At 48.4% G+C, this 16,087-nt stretch overlaps 6 protein-coding genes across 6 annotated transcripts; 2 read left to right on the top strand and 4 right to left on the bottom strand.

The window, feature by feature from the left end:
• Nucleotides 1-786: 786 nt before the first annotated feature.
• DEU56DRAFT_750863 (uncharacterized protein) lies at nucleotides 787-1,291 on the bottom strand (the record flags this gene model as incomplete). Its single annotated transcript, XM_041349551.1, has 2 exons — nucleotides 787-1,060; nucleotides 1,140-1,291. The coding sequence occupies 2 exons, from the start codon at nucleotides 1,289-1,291 to the stop codon at nucleotides 787-789; spliced, it is 426 nt and encodes a 141-aa protein (XP_041215297.1).
• Nucleotides 1,292-7,988: 6,697 nt separating this feature from the next.
• On the top strand, nucleotides 7,989-8,165 carry DEU56DRAFT_723291 (uncharacterized protein; the record flags this gene model as incomplete). Its single annotated transcript, XM_041347764.1, has 1 exon — nucleotides 7,989-8,165. A coding segment is annotated over one exon (177 nt), but the record flags the coding sequence as incomplete, so codon positions are not given.
• A 513-nt stretch (nucleotides 8,166-8,678) lies between these two features.
• On the bottom strand, nucleotides 8,679-9,197 carry DEU56DRAFT_906484 (uncharacterized protein; the record flags this gene model as incomplete). Its single annotated transcript, XM_041356827.1, has 4 exons — nucleotides 8,679-8,695; nucleotides 8,767-8,968; nucleotides 9,016-9,087; nucleotides 9,135-9,197. The coding sequence occupies 4 exons, from the start codon at nucleotides 9,195-9,197 to the stop codon at nucleotides 8,679-8,681; spliced, it is 354 nt and encodes a 117-aa protein (XP_041215295.1).
• Nucleotides 9,198-9,363: 166 nt separating this feature from the next.
• Nucleotides 9,364-10,906, top strand: DEU56DRAFT_937385 (chitin synthase-domain-containing protein; the record flags this gene model as incomplete). The annotated part of the gene is made up of 6 exons (XM_041358829.1): nucleotides 9,364-9,783; nucleotides 9,869-9,910; nucleotides 9,964-10,091; nucleotides 10,339-10,635; nucleotides 10,724-10,753; nucleotides 10,804-10,906. The coding sequence occupies 6 exons, from the start codon at nucleotides 9,364-9,366 to the stop codon at nucleotides 10,904-10,906; spliced, it is 1,020 nt and encodes a 339-aa protein (XP_041215294.1).
• Nucleotides 10,907-11,977: 1,071 nt separating this feature from the next.
• DEU56DRAFT_897322 (uncharacterized protein) lies at nucleotides 11,978-13,419 on the bottom strand (the record flags this gene model as incomplete). The annotated part of the gene is made up of 6 exons (XM_041356441.1): nucleotides 13,269-13,419; nucleotides 13,117-13,211; nucleotides 12,905-13,064; nucleotides 12,452-12,846; nucleotides 12,131-12,153; nucleotides 11,978-12,076 (listed from the first exon to the last, which is right to left on the bottom strand). The coding sequence occupies exons 1-6, from the start codon at nucleotides 13,388-13,390 to the stop codon at nucleotides 11,978-11,980; spliced, it is 894 nt and encodes a 297-aa protein (XP_041215293.1). The 5' UTR covers nucleotides 13,391-13,419.
• Nucleotides 13,420-14,668: 1,249 nt separating this feature from the next.
• DEU56DRAFT_723959 (kinase-like domain-containing protein) lies at nucleotides 14,669-15,801 on the bottom strand (the record flags this gene model as incomplete). Its single annotated transcript, XM_041347799.1, has 6 exons — nucleotides 14,669-14,804; nucleotides 14,856-15,063; nucleotides 15,140-15,177; nucleotides 15,211-15,260; nucleotides 15,320-15,535; nucleotides 15,565-15,801. Coding segments are annotated over 6 exons (885 nt in total), but the record flags the coding sequence as incomplete, so codon positions are not given.
• Nucleotides 15,802-16,087: the final 286 nt, after the last annotated feature.

The raw sequence follows: 16,087 nt of genomic DNA, 5'->3' as shown, positions 1-16,087 counted from the left end.
GTGAAGACCTTCTGGTCTCGAGCTGAAGGTCTCTTTGCTCCCGCCTACCGCGCACCAACATTGGGATTGACTCACTTGCCCCCGTTCAAGTCTTCCCTGCTCTCCGAACACTTATCTCACATTACTTCTCTTTTCCTGACGCACACAATCGCCGTGGTGCAATGCTTGCGCTTAGTGTGGCCATAGAGGGCCGTAGCGAGTTAATGCGCCGGTCTGCTCAACATTCCGTCCATCACTGCTGAGACTGTGTTTACTGGAGCGGGTTTGTCCTTTCCCAAGGTGCTACTTTTTCAGCGTGCGGTGTCATTTTTTTCTGATGCATTATTTGCAGTCCGTCGACGAGGTCTTCTAGCCAGTACTCGTTCATCACTCGCAGTCAACCAGCATTCTTGGCCGCCCTCTCTCGGAGGAATAGGCCCATGCATATGATGCAACGTCGTCATCTGCACCCATCATTGGGCGTTTCCTCTCGCAGCAGAGCTCAGCACGATGTGTTTGGCTTGGTTGCAGGACGCGCCTCCGATCACGTATCACGAGATGGTGTTCACGCTTCACCGCGTCCACTTAGAATGTGCTGTGCTTCGTTGCTTCGTGACTGATTGTAAGATTCCCATCTCCTTAATTCCTCATCTTGGTGATGAGACTGATGTTACTGGCACAGTTTTACTATCGACACCGTTCTACCGCGCGCTCAGCGACCCAGAACCCAGAGCAGTACATACTTTGACATTGGTCTTTTGGTTGGACCCTCTGAAATCAACCTATCGCCGCAGTATATGCATGTCCTCAGCTCCCTCCACTTGCTGTTTGACGTCTCGCCAGCTGCCAGTGATCCTTCAGCGATGCAAAGACAATGCCGCTCGCGCCGTTGCCCGTCTCATCAGTCGCAACACCGCTGCCATCCCTTTGGGCCAGGCCCTTCCTGTGTTGATCGGCAGCCTCCCGCTCAAGACCGACTACATTGAGAACCACGCATTTCACCGTGCCATTTTCCATATATTCCGCACGAATTCCCAATAGCTTCTCGCTGTGTTTGCTCACGTTCTCGATTCCAGTGGACCTGATCAGATCAGTTGAGCTCAGTGCGTTGATTTCTGCCCAAGCAGGAAGTCATTACCCTAGTTTCGTAGACGAGTAACTTGAAGAGCCGTCGGTTGCTATTGATATCAGCCTGAGGTGGCTCCTCCCGCGACTGTACATGCAGTTTATCGAGTGAGTGTTTATGTTGATGGTTGTCTATGCAGTAAGGGATGACGTCGAACTCTGCAGAATCAATTGCCTCCTGGTGCATTCAAGTTGAACAGTTCCAATGTGCGGTGCTGTAGACGTCAAATGCTCCTTGACTGGTATATCGGGAAGCTTGTTCTCGGCCGTCATTATTTTGGGTTATTTTCCACCTCTTCCGCCAATCAAACACCGTCTCCAGCTCTGGTTGCTGCGGAGCGATCGTTAAATTAAAAGTCTTCTCTCAACGGACCGCCTATGTACTAGAAATCTGAAGCCGAATTACGTTGGCTGGGCTCAGCGGTTCTTCGCGATATTCTGCCGCCTCGATCCGCAGCCACTTTTAGCTGGAGGTAATAACTGTTGGACCATGTTAGCGACTTTCGCCGGGGATTACCGGGAAAGTGGGAATGGCGCACTACCGCCCGCCATATCAGAATATAACTATACATCCACCACAGTGCAACTCCTGGTATAGTAGTCGCTCTGTTCTCTACCTATCACTAAAAAGCTCAAATATTCAAACAGCCGACTAGGAGTTTGAAACTGCATTTCGCTAGCAACTCCAAGTGCCATGCGCCTCCGAAGGCTCGCACTATTTCCACCTCTTCGGATTGCTCTCTTGTTTCTATTACTACTGATGATGTCTTGTGGTGCTGTGGGTTGCTCATGGGAGAGGACGACAGACACCCGAGGACTCAGCAGACATCGCGCTAGTTGCTATTTTTATAAGAAGTCTAGCGTTCTTGCAAGTCAGAAGAGACACGAACGCGCAAAAAAGGCAGTTTCTGCAAACTTGGCCTCCAACCTGCCTGTGAATGCGGTTTCACATGTGAATGGTCCTCCTAGCTGTTCAAGTTATCCTTAACTTACGCCAACTTGAAATCTAGAGAATCGGCCGTCCGAGACCAATTGCCCCTCGCCGATCGCTAGTAACATCAAGGCCACTGGGATCTACAGCTCGCGTTTTATTTAATACATCCGAGCTCGTTGACTCGCAAAACTCCCATCATGATGATCTGGAAGGACTACAAACCGATGTTGATGTAGATATGGATATGGAGATTAATCGCAAGGTCGATTTTGACTTCCGTTCGTATCTGATCACTGAAACTACTCTCGGTTTTCTGATCGCTCTTTCAGAGGAACTGACACAACCTATAAGACGAATTCCACGACCTTTCGATGACATCGAACCCTCACAGGAGGGTTTTGACTACTCCGATGGCGCTGATGCTCTGGATCCGTCGACTCGAAATTCGGTCCCCCCAGCAGGATCCAAAATCCGACGCGTTCTGCTAACGCTAAGAGACTCACTTCAGACAACCTTCAACTCGTTTGGCCTCTGCAGACTGTACCCTCGTCGTCCTTCCTTCGAGCCAAATAAATTTATTCCATCCTCGCTACTTGCGAGAACGTGTCCAGCAATTGCTCAAGGAATTGATTCTCTACCGAAGCTCCTTGGGCCACCCTACCCCTTTCCTAATATGACTATCTACCGACTTCTGGACTGGATGAATTCTGGTAGTGCTCGGATATCAGAATCTAAGGTCGCAGACCTCGTCGAAAATGTGATGCTTGCAGAGGATTTTGACCGCGAGAACCTTCGTGGGTTCTCAGTGAGGCAGAGCTTGCGACAACTGGACAATCATGAGAGCGGGAAGGGAATTACCTTTCCAGATGACTGGGTCGAGACTAACGTCACCATTGACGTCCCAACTAAGTCCAAGGAGGCGCCTACGCCTTACACCATTTCCGGATTCCATTACCGACCTCTGGTGGAAGTTATACGCGCGGCGTTCGCAGACATTCAAGCAGGGGCCTTTCATCTCTTTCCTTTCAAACATATATGGAAGGATCCTCTAGATGATCGCCAAGAGCGAATATATGATGAATTATACACATCTGATGCCTGGCTGGAAGCTCAAGACAGCATCCACAGGCTACCAAAGGAGTTTGGATGTTCATTGGAACGTGTCATTGCCGGATTGATGTTCTTTTCTGACGCCACTCACCTGGCGAACTTTGGAACTGCGAAGGCTTGGCCCCTGTATGTCTACTTCGGAAATCTGTCAAAATATGTACGTTCGTCACCTACATCGGGATCGTGTCACCTAATAGGATTTCTACCCTCAGTAAGCCCTCCTGATTGCATTTTTTCCAAGGCGGTTGATGCCGACTGCCATTTCAGATTCCTGATAGTATTAAAGATGTTCTGAGTCGCCTACCTCGAATATCAAAAACTGGCATGGCCTCTCTTTTTACGCACTGCCGCAGAGAATTGTTCCATGCCTGCTGGGAAATCTTGCTGGATGAAGAGTTCATTTACGCATATCGACATGGTATTGTTGTGAAATGTGCCGATGGAGTAATGCGGAGAGTATTTCCTCGAATCTTTACATATTCAGCGGATTATCCTGAGAAGTACATTTTTCATTGCCTCGATTAAAATTGTTGGACGGCTTAACAATTATATCTCTAGGGTTTTGATTGCGACTATCAAGGATATGGGCTTGTGTGCATGCCCTCGCTGCCTCACACCGAAAGCCTTGTTCAATTGTCTTGGTCTCGTGAAGGACATGAGAAGCCGTATCACTAACTTGCGGGTGTATGCTATGGCGAAAATTGTGGAGGCTCGCGAATTTATTTATACACGGGGAAATACTGTTGATGGTTCAAAGGTCGAAGACACCCTCGGAGAAGGCTCATGGGTGCCTACCCTGGTAAGGGCAAAATCAGTTTCATGTTCGCTTTAATAAACTCAAACCTGCACTCGCAGAATCAGTTCGTCAAACAGCTTGGTCCATTCGGCCTTGACCCATTCCGCATGCTTGTCGTCGACCTCATGCATGAATGCGAATTGGGAACCTGGAAAGCATTATTCACCCACCTGATCAGGCTTCTTAATGCACTTCCTGGTGGTACTGAGGCCATTGCGATCCTCGACAGAAGGTGCGTAGATTTTGTATGAAGCACCATTATCTGCTAATGTGTTACCGACTTTCAAATTCTACCTTAGATTTCGCCAGGTGCCGACATTTGGTAAGGGCACAATTCGAAAGTTTACGAACAATACCTCCGAGATGAAAAGATTGGCAGCTCGTGACTTTGAAGACATATTACAGGTTTTTGGTATTTATATATCTTTTCACACTAGGCTCACCAACATACCCTCCAGTGTGCTATTCCGGTATTTGAAGGGCTGTTCCCCGCTGACCATGATGGGGCGGTGCGGTCTCTGCTATACCGATTTGCGCAGTGGCATGCACTCGCTAAGCTCAGGATCCACTCCGACTCTACGTTGGATTTTCTTGAAGAAACATTTAAAAAACTCTCCCAGATGTTGCGGAAATTTCGAGCCCATACATGCGCTGCCTTCACCACCGTAGAGTTACCAAAGGAAAAAGCGGCTCGCCAAAGACGGATCGCTCAGCGAGCCGAGACCCACAATGCTACTCTAGAGTCGACTGGGGCCAGAGTAAAGAAGTTCAATTTAAACACCTATAAATTCCACGCTATGGGAGATTATGTGAGGACTATCAGGTTCTTCGGGACTACTGATTCTTTCACTACGCAAATCGTGCGTATCAGCTGCATTCCCACTAGTACGCATCTGAAGTTCTTGGCCAGGGAGAGCTTGCACACCGAGCTCTGAAGGCGTTCTATCCGCTGACCAACAAGACCAATCCTCCAGCGCAATTAGCCAAACATGAGCGCAGGCGCCGCATGCTTAAGCGGGTTGCAGAAGGGGGTACATCCTCCGCCACTAGCCAATCACCAGTTGAAGCCCCTTCCCCCGGAAAGCGTTACGATATCGCGATAAATCAGAGCGATCCCATCTCTATATTCCGATTGCTTCGAGAAAGTGATAACGATCCAGCTCTCAAGGTAGATTTAGCATTTCGTTCTTAACACATTTTACTCATGGGAGTTATCAGAAATTCATCCCCAAACTGAAGGACCACATCCTTTATAGGCTGCGGAACTTAGATATCAGCTACTGTGACCATACGTTCACGGATGAAGAGCGTCACTTGGTTATCATTCCTAATGATATGATATACTCTGTCCGCACCATGCGAGTATATTATACCACATATGATATGAGGCGCGAGTACGATACCATCAACCCTGGAACACACGCCGACATCATGGTGCTTTCAGGGGAGGCGACACCTAAACACCCGTACTGGTATGCCCGCGTTCTGGGGATCTATCATATGGAAACATGGCTGAACAGTGGGGGTCAACCAGCGAAGCAGCGCCTCGAGGTTCTCTATGTTAGATGGTTGGCCCCATTGCGGAACAATAAATCCGGCATGAAACATGCTCATCTTCCCAAGGTTGCCTTTGTGGAGGAGTCGGATACAGACGCATTCGGATTTCTTGATCCAGGGCAAGTGATCCGAGGAGCACATCTAATTCCAGCCTTTGCTTTGGGACGTGGTGTAAGCTCCCTTCGTCTTGGAAAATCATTGGCGCGTCCTGGAGGAGAGTTAGACGATTGGGAAGCATATTATGTTGGCATGCGAGTACAAATATTTATTCTTAGGGATCTCATTCATTAACCTTTGGACCAGATTCGTCGATCGGGATATGTTCATACGCTATACCCCCTTTGGTGTTGGACATCCGGTAACACTGCGGAAGATAACCAGAGATTGTCTCGTCTCTGAATCAATGCCACGAGGCAACGCCATGGACATCATAAACAATGATAATGAGGCGGACGCGGCTTATGAAGAGAACAATGACGGTGATGAAGAGGCGGGAGGTGAAGGGTTTAGTGATGAGGAACTGGAACTTGAAGACGAGGATGATTCGGAGATCGATGACTTGGATGGCTCAGATGTGGTGAATGGTGATGAGGACGATGATGATGACCTCCTATCTTTTTGAATTCATCGATTAACATAGTTCATTTTTTTCTCGGAGGTTAAGGTACGCTCGAATGATGTTCAACGGCGACCTTCATGCCATAGCCACTAGTAGTTTGAGTGACACATCCTCGATCATGATAAAATGAATGCCAAAAAATCTTGCAGGGGACGGCTGTTATCCCAGTGACAATCCAGCCTGGGGCCAGAAGGCCTCTCAATACCGTGTGCATATGCTGGATAATGTGGTCCGGGAGCAGAGGCTTCCGCAGGGCCAGATGGCTTTATTCCCGCAGCCTTGACCCAATGCAAAGCTAGTCGTTTGAGCCTAATTATGTGATTTGGGTCTTATTAATCGAGTGAGCTTCCCCAACTCGCACGATTAGTGGGTTTCCTTAGATAAGCCACTACATTGATCTTGTCGATTGTCCCAGGTTTGTCAGGATCTTTCACAAGCTGCCCAACCAAGTCATGGACTTGATGATTGCCTGGCGCCAGTACTAGTGCCTTACTACAAGCAAGGTCACGGTTTCTGCTGAGTCCTGACTATGTACACACTTTCCGAGTTTGTTTGTTTGTATTTGTACCATTCCTGTGCTTATCGATCGTCTCAATCGACTATGATTGAAGCCCAACAAGACCTGTCACTTGTGGTTGAAGACGGTTTGTTAGTTCTCCATTCTGTTCTGAGATGGACTTACATGATTGCGACAGGGTCACTTGCAAGATTATTCATGCACAGATACGGTTCATTTCAGACCGGTGACAGTTCTTGGCTTGCTTGTTAGATGCACCAGCTTCTATCACCCTGTGGTGGTCCACCGATGGTGATGATATTCTGGTAGCCCGTTGTGGACTTCTTTGAAAAGATCTCTGGTCACTGTGGTGGACAGGCCATCTACTGGTGTGACATGCGGCTCCCAGTCTAATCTGCAAGAATTGCTCACCAAGCCGCGAAGATCACACCCTTCCCAGAAATTCAGAATGCAGAGTGCTGCGCCAAAAATTCGCGCACATCACGAAACCCCTCGTTAGGTTAGGTTTCGATAGCGCTGAGTAAGTTTAGATGTTGCAATCAACAATGACTACGTACTGAACTTGGGATTTTCCGCACAGGCAGCGATAACGAGTCAGAGTCAGAACCACACGACGACATCGGGCTACTCTGCAGAGGATTCTGGGTGAGGAGGAATTGTCCCCCGTCCGCGCTGTCGCCGAATGTCGACGAGCAAATGCTGACCTGCACAACAATTTCACTGAATATAGACGCTGAAACGGCATGTGAGTCTTGGGAGCACTTGCCACACAACTGTCACACTGACAACTTGATATCTAGCCGCGATATTCATGAACCTGCTCTCGCTGATTTCTTGTTGATTTCATGTGTGACATCGTCCGGTGAAGGCCATCTGGTCCCGAGCTTGAAGATCTCTTCGCTCCCTCATACCGGAATTGACGTTGAAGGCCATCTGGCCCGTGTACTATATGAGCATCTGCTCCTACCAGCGTCATGTCCAGCGGAATTGCGCGGTGAAGACCTTCTGGTCTCGAGCTGAAGGTCTCTTTGCTCCCGCCTACCGCGCACCAACATTGGGATTGACTCACTTCTTGAGCCCGATCCGGATGTCCAAAAGGACGACGTCGGGTCATGTGGACGTGTCATGCTCGACGTTTCACAGCCCTTTACGCCCGATGACAACCTACAGCTCCATCCACTTATGCTCTGTTCTGCACTGATTTTCAATAAAGGGGCCGAAGCATTATTCACCCACCTGATCAGGCTTCTTAATACCCTTCCTGGTGGTACTGAGGATTATGACGAAACGGACAGGTCTGGGAACTGCTAGTCGCACTACAGGTGCGAAAACTTATGAAAGTTACCTCTAGATCATACACAGACCTGCTTCTGTGCTAAAAGAATTACTCGAAAACAGCTTCGATGTCGGGTCTACCTCAATCCAAGTCACTGTCAAGGATGGTGGTATGAAGCTGCTTCAGATTCAGGACAATGGTTGTGGCATTCGTGTATGTCCTCGCCAGATTCGCATTGAGGTATTCTGTTGAGCCTGTTTGAAGAAAGACGGCCTGCCCTTGCTCGCTGAGCGTTTCACTACCTCCAAATTGTTGGTATCAAGCGCATAGACCACGGTGAGACATACATCATTCTCGTGATGAAAACGCTCTTACACAAAAAACGTAGACCTGACTGAAATAATCAAGAAGCGTACCTTTGTTGGCGTGATTCCGCGGGCATAACAGTTCTTTAGGCGTACTTACGAAGCCTGACACGCTCGGTACTGGAGCTATCGACCAGCGCCGCAAATGGGTAGAAATCATCGAAGGTCGTTCAGTGCACACTGACCCTTTCCAACAGGTCCCCGAGTTAATTACTCAAAGACGTCGCTGGCTTAATGGCTCCTTGCCAACCCCATCCTTTTCGCTTTCAGATCCCAACTCAGCGGAGACAGGGCTCCCAACATTGCAAACTTTAACCTCGATTACTCCGACGCTCGAGGATATCAACTGTATGGCATTCAGTAAGTACATTGTGCTTCATCGCATTCTCAGTTCATTCTCTTAGAGCCCCTCTTCATCTGTGCAATCCGATAATACTCGTGAGTCTGTTCGGAATTTTGTAATTTCAAATGGCTTACCTATCGCGCACCTCTGAGTCCCAGTAGATACTCGAGCTCTCGCATCTCCATCTCGAACATCCGGCGTTCTCTAGCAATCCATAATGTCATCATCGCGCGGACTTCATCTTCCCAGAGCGGAGGCAGCGGATGGGGAGGGAGTGGCAGGGTGGGCTCGTACATGTATTGGCGCACGCGCACTCGCGCAGCGGCCCAGGTAACATACATTAGTTCCTTCAACGATGTAAGTATCGTAGCTCGTGAATGATTATTTACTTTACCTGCTGCCTTCCAGACATCGTGAACATCACGTTTCGAGGCCGAGGAGCATGTTGGAGAAGATGTCCTGGGATCTAGAGTATATCAGTCGGTATCTAATGCCAGAAAATCCTCAACGCACCTGGTGGTTTCGGTTTCCATTTTCATTCTGGTTGCCGACTCCGTTATTTGCGTTGTTATTCATAGTACTAGAGCAGTGTATATAACGCTGAATTGAGAGTGAATGAATCCGAGTCCTCAGTACCCTTCGTCTGAGTTATCACGCTAATCGGTGACCGAGACTGATGTCACGCGTGATAACTACCCAATTTCGACATACGTTTCCGGCATTTTCCGGCATAACCACACACATGTTGCTAAGTCCCGAATCCACCACCACGCTGACATCGAATACATCTCTCATCATTTGTCAAAGGCCAAAGGCCTTCGAGTGTCTTTTCGGCTCAGTGTCTTGTCTTCCTGGATGTTTCTCGCCGTACCTCAGAGGCTCAGACAAGGGCCGGCCTATCATCATCTCGAACCGCATCATTGATCTTGGTGAAGATCATTTCCTCACGACGCTCCTCCTGAAGCACTTCCCCACGTTCAAGACCAAGTTCATTCTGGATGCGATCGCTCATACCATGGCTCTTGAATCTTGGCATGTTCTGTTTTCACAGCGGAGACGGTGGAGCAATTCGACGATCCTCAACGTGTGCGAGCTCGCGATTTTGCCTGAACTTTGCGGCTTTTGCTGTTTCTCGATGAGTTTCTTCATTTTCGGCGTTATTGTGAGTGTTGCGTCTTCGCATCCATATTCCTTGACCAATATTTTCTTGTAAATCCTGCCAGCTACGGTTGTCTATGTGAATCTAGGTGTATTGGGACTTGACCTTGGTAGATGGTCCACCTCCTCTCGTGAGTAGTTCATGTGCAGCCGTTGTGATGCTTACCACTTACTTCCGTCACAGATACCCGGTGTGCAGTTTCTTCCTACCCATTTACTCTTTCTGGTGCATGGACAATTTCTCCTGGGGAACACGCGTATTGTCAGTGGTGGCGGCGGTAACAAGAATGTTGTCATGACCGAGGATGAGCGGTTCGATGAGTCTATGACTCCGTTGAATTAGTTCGGCAGTCAGTTGATTCGATGTTGATTTGCCACTCGCCAGCTCACACAGTTGAATTTGCCCCAGATTACGAGGCAGAAGAAGCTTAGGAGGATAGATCTCATCGCTCTGATGAAATAGGTTTAACCAAGCCTCCTTCCAGTCGCTTCTCTCCTTCTCGTCAAGGGTCTCCCCTGAGCTTCAACCCATCACTCACCGGCGATTAACATGACCCAGAACAACTCGAATCGCAATATCCGTGCGCTGGCCCCTCACACAGCGTTCTGCAGATGTCATTTATGTCGTTCAGCAGTGGAGCAGGTTCAGTGCATGGCTCAGACTATGGACATGTGGCTATGGCTCTGCCCCTGGGTACCAGCACTCTGGCAGTGCATACGGTGGGATGCCTCAGGATTCACGTACCATGATGATGAACATGCCCATGATGACGGGAGGCTCTCAGACAGGTAGATTTGGCATGCTACCCACGATGAGGAGATGCACAGCCCTTGTCGATGTTCTCGATGGCGGTCCGTGAGTGCATGCGTTGGTCCGAGTTTCAACCCCCATCCTACTACCGACGAGGATAGGATCTCTTCAATTCCCTACGGAACTATCGCAGCACGCAAGATTTAATGACAGTCACGAAAAAGTATGTTGCATAGCATTGTTTTTTTTCCATTCAGTACTGATTCCTCATAGGACCGCTCGTGAGGCGATCATGGCCAAGTTTCCCAAAGCCGATCTTACATCCCGCAAAGACTTTTCGAACGAGTCGATCAACAAGATTCTGTCACAGTCGTAGAGGGAACGATATTTCTGTTGCGTGATCTATATTCTTTACTCCACGAACAGCGCCGATGTGCCTTGAACACTCCCTGGACACCACTTGGTCGCATATGGACACTCCCGCTCGTCCCCAGCATTATCACTGCATTCTTGTGACATCCTTCTTGGACTGTGCGCTCATACGTATCATAGACTTTAACCTACATAATCACATCTCCGGACGGGTCTCCAATACACTCCCTCTCTTAAATTGATGAATTATTCGATCATGTCTGCCTATCTGATACGCGCAGGTCTATGCGCCGTACCAGGATATCGGGCTGGGTCACAAACACGACGCAACAGGTACAACACGTATTTTCTGTCTTCGAGATCCCCACCGCCTCTGGCAATCTTACCGGTGTGATGTTCCAACCTGGAGGTATTGTTATTTACATTGCGAGGCCTTGAAGTGGTTATAGAGTGAGGACTACATAAGCCTCAATCGAACTGAGATGTACCGTAGCTGAGCGAAGCGAGAATAGAGACTTGTCAGATGAGCTCGCCTTTACTTGAGTAGCCTAGACAAATTGCCGATTGGCAGGGTCTGCGCCTCATTTCAGGACTAGAAACAATAAGTGTATGATATTGGATACCATTGCAATTGAAGCAATATCTGAACCCCGTCATATAGTCTTGTAAACCCAAAATAGATGTGGGAATAAGAGGTTTCTAAACGAGTGGGAGCTAATGACACTATCATACGTGGCCGGTCGTGATGGCGCAGAGTCGCGACCTTGTCAAGAATCCTCATATAAATCTAGATTAGATTACAAGCGCTAATCGCGCTTCCCACGATAAAGTCTTAAATACTCTTGCAGTTCAACACATACATGAGGGAATGTGATATTATTCGACAAGCGTGAGGTTACTATACTATTATACACTGCCGGCCGCGATGGTGCAATGTCACAACCTTGTCGTGAACTCCTCGTGGTAATTTATATTGTTACGCATCCATGGCCATGTGCCGATAACTCAAATTTCTCGCAGTATACATAGCCATCTTTAGCAGGAGCAGAATTGTTTCCTCCTATAATTCCCACGGCTACCATACCAAGTACTCATGAGTTCCCTGATGGACTGGCGCTCCGTCGCTCTGCAAGAATTCGTCCCATTCCCAAGGCTTGTACAAGCTTGTACAAACCTGCAAAGGGGACTTAGCTGCAGACTCTGTGAGTTTGTACAAACTTGTACAAACCTGTACAAGCGCCCAGTAGTTTGCTGGAAAGCAAGATTGAACACGCAACATCACATATACACCCTTCTCAGCTCAGCGGCGCTAGTGATTCGTTGGCACATGGGACAGAGCTTGGTTGCTCCCAGACAACGAAGCCAACATTCACGACAACATGTGTGCCAACATCCTGTGGACACTGTTGGCTCGATATACTGTGAAAGACAAATACGGCACAAGTTAGACGACGATGTTGAGCCGGCATTAGATTCCTGTGATCAACTATACCGGTGCCTGTCCATGAGTCAGCGGTAATTTGTGTTGCCTCGTGGCTTCCATACTGACCTCGTAGACTTGCACTATTAATTACTCTTGTCCTAACGCTACCTCCGCCACCACCTATATCGAGGTCCTCTTCCTCATCATGTAGCCGCTCTCGTTCCAACCTAGTACTTTCATGGACTAGACATGCATCCACATGTGCCTCAATGACATCCCGGTCGCCTCTGACTACCTGTGCACACACAGGACATGACGTCCCTCCCTCAACTTCTAAGATCCAGGACTCTGCTTCATGCTCTTTAGCAAGCTCTTTGAGGCGCACATGTCGTGCTTTTCGTCGACGCGTAATAATTTGAATAGTCTTGTCTATGGCGGAAGGAGACGTGGACGAGGAAGGGATAGAGGTCGTAAAGAATTTACGAGCCTTCAGTGCAGAGCGTCGGGCGCGGTTGCTCGGGCTGACATGTGTGACGTTAATTATTCGTGCAATGTAGTAGCAGACATAGTCAGACGCACCCTTCTTCTAAGTCATCAGCTTCTGCCAAGACCTCTGCTTCACCAATATGCCGAATGATGTCTTCGACCCTTTGCAATTCAAGAGCCGCATGAGCAGCAAGCAGACGCACAGGGATCAATTCTGTACATGCCGGGCAGGGCCTTGTCTCTGCTCTCTTAGCTAGTGTTCTCGGTGAAGTTAGGTAACAAATCGAAGAAAGTCACGTACGCACGTTTTTTCAATGGAGGCGCGATGACAGGAGATTCCGAATGTATGGAAGAAAGTGAAGAAGAGCTCGGGGACGAAGCTCTTGCTCGTTTCTTGCCTCTGAATGTTCTCGTTCAATATACTAATTAGAGTGTTGAACAAATTCACATCACGAACTTGACTGATCTCTGACGGTCCATTTGCAACGTTATTTTGGTGTTCAATATTCCTGGGAATGCGTCCGCATTATTTGGTGATGCCAGTGAAGCTGAGGCAGGTTTTAGAGGGATGGATTGCATGCAAGCAAGTTGGATGTAGCCGATCACTTTGCACTTGCCCCCGATCAGATCTAGACCACGTGACTTTCTGGTTCTGAATCAGAGGCCCCTATGTACTAGGTCTTGCCCTTCAAATGAGAGAGAATTAAGGTGGTCTTCTCTCGTTTTCAGCGTAGTTAAGACGCCTGGACAATTCTCTAAATTTTCGAACTGACCGGGGTCGGACGTGCAGATAATCGCCGGAAGAACACCGGACGAATGGTAAAGTAAGCAGTGGATATCTTCATGATGCAGATACATGCATGCTATATGACTCGCGTTTATCACACCCCGTACCACAGCTAATGATTCAGAGTCGTCTCGGTGACTCTACTACAGGGCCGCTTGAGCAAACAGTTCAATATTACTTGTCCTCAGTGGACTTACAAGTGGAGAGGCAGCAAATTTCGAACGGCGAGTCATTTTTGATACACACAATTCGGTACAGCTGACTACTTGAAGATCAGGTATGTGGTTTATATTGTACCATCATGGTGAGATACATAATCATACATGCTATTTACTAATAAGTATTATGATTAGGCTCCGAAGCTTGGAGGAGTTGCACGTGCGCCCGTACCCGCAGTATATGGCCTGCGGGCACCCATGGATGTTTTACTATACGACAGACGGATACCACCGTTTTTGATGAGCCCACCGAGAGTGGAGCCAGTGAGGTCATGGAGAGACATAGTGGCATGGTGTACATCCTGAAACTGATATCGCCATAAATAAAAACGCTATGAGTGGAAGAAGATATCTTACGTCGACAAAACACATCATCCGCCCGTCGCTCTTGCGGGTGAATAATAAACTTCTATATCCCGGACGTGGAGCAAATAAGGCTCTTAATCGAGTTTCTAGATAGTCATCGTAATCCCCTGTGCTCCTGGGGAGATTGCCCACGAAAAGTGTGTTTATGGGAGGATTTCCGTGACAAAGTTTGGGCTTTCGTTGAGACAACTGTGACACTCCGGGAGGGTGAAGCATGACTGTCTCATCTTCGCAAACTGGGGGAGAAAACGCGAAAATTGAATCCACAGAATCATCTTCAGTTGTGCGTGATGACTTCGGCGGCTGCCTGTGCGTGGGTAACTGTGTGGAAGGGGCACGGGAGTCTTTATACGCAATTCGGGGCAACTGCTCGGATCGGAGCAGTTGGGATGTCGTTGATTCACCTGAGCAATTCGTGATCTCATGACCGATAGTGTCAATCAATTGTGCAGCTGTCGGACGACTTTCTATGCACGAGATCGGGCGCCAACATTCCGAGATAAGGATCCAGTGTTTCTCTAAGATGGGTGGATCATCCGGCCGAGGTGGAGTTTCCCCTACAATCAGCTTGGCTATGATGCGAAACTCAGCCGTGGTGCCTCTATCTGTATACCATGGAAATCTGTTAGAGAGGACCTAGGGAATATGGTCAGCTCAATGACAACTCAGTGACAAAAGGCGACTTGCCTGTAGCATCACACTGCCAAAAGAATAGATATCACTTTTTGGTGTGGGTGAATAGCAAATCTCTGGATCTCCAAGAAGCTCGGGAGCGGTCCACCGTATTGCGCCGGGGCGGTGGGACGACGAGGCAATTGAAGATCCACCTTCAAGCCCTCCTATGACTGTGGTGAGCCCAAAGTCCACAAGACACGCCACGCCTTCGGTGTTGATCAAGACGTTACTCTACGGACCATCTGATTAGATGTCGATGGGTGCACAAAATGATCCTCTTACGCCAGTGAGATCTCCGTGTATCAGAGGGAATGCGTGCACTTCAAAAATAGTCTAAGATGATATAAGTGAACGCAGAGGATAATGACTCACAATAATTTAAACCAGCTGCGATATCGTGGAGCTGTTATGATTAGATGGTTCAGCCCACACCTAGCATGGCGGATGAGTATTAGGTCTCACCAGCCATAATTTCGATATCAGCGGTAACCTTCCACCATAGGTTTCTAAGAAATTTGTCAGTGTTCCATTGGGTATCCAGGGCGAAACGAGAGAGATGGCCTCAGGGGGTCCAAATCCCGCCGTCACGCCAATGAATGGTACGATATTCTGATGTTTTAGCTTCATCCATATTTTAATCTCTCGACGGATTCTCTGCAACGTGGACGAGGGTTCAGCCTTCAGTGTGAATAATAGATCCCACTGACCCTGATGTCATCTGCGCTGGGCAGAAAACGCAAAGCCTTCACAGCAACCTGAGAAAAAATCACTACATTTCCATGGGTAAACACGCAGAATTGAGGCGCTCTTACCTGAATTTGACCTGACGTGGTCCGGTAGATGCCTCTGTAGACATTTCCGAAAGACCCTCCAGCCACAGGATGGTCATCCAACCGGAGAATATGACCGGTGAGGTCCACGGGCGCTTCCACAGCTCTATTCATTTCATTGAGTCAGATCAAAAACACAGAGTGAGTTAGGTGTGGACTGTACTTGTACCGTGTTTTTTGGACTGGCCCCGGGAGGACATGGTACAAGAGCATCTGAGAAGGCGCGGCTGATGGTCGAAGAGATCAGCTGAAGAGTCGATCTCGAACTGGCAGCGGCAATAATATAGCGTGTGTGAACCAAACCGCCGCATTGCCTGGCCCGCTGTCCGCTAAGATTCCATGACGTACAACTCTTTGGCAGGCAATGCTGTGGTTGTCAATGCGATTGCGTTATTCAAAC

This window comes from Suillus clintonianus (assembly GCF_016758775.1).
Source record: "Suillus clintonianus strain FC179 chromosome Unknown DEU56scaffold_2, whole genome shotgun sequence".
In the NCBI taxonomy this organism is placed as follows: domain Eukaryota; kingdom Fungi; phylum Basidiomycota; class Agaricomycetes; order Boletales; family Suillaceae; genus Suillus; species Suillus clintonianus.
Note: the sequence above shows the minus strand (reverse complement) of the source record. Positions and strands in the feature narration are given on the sequence as shown.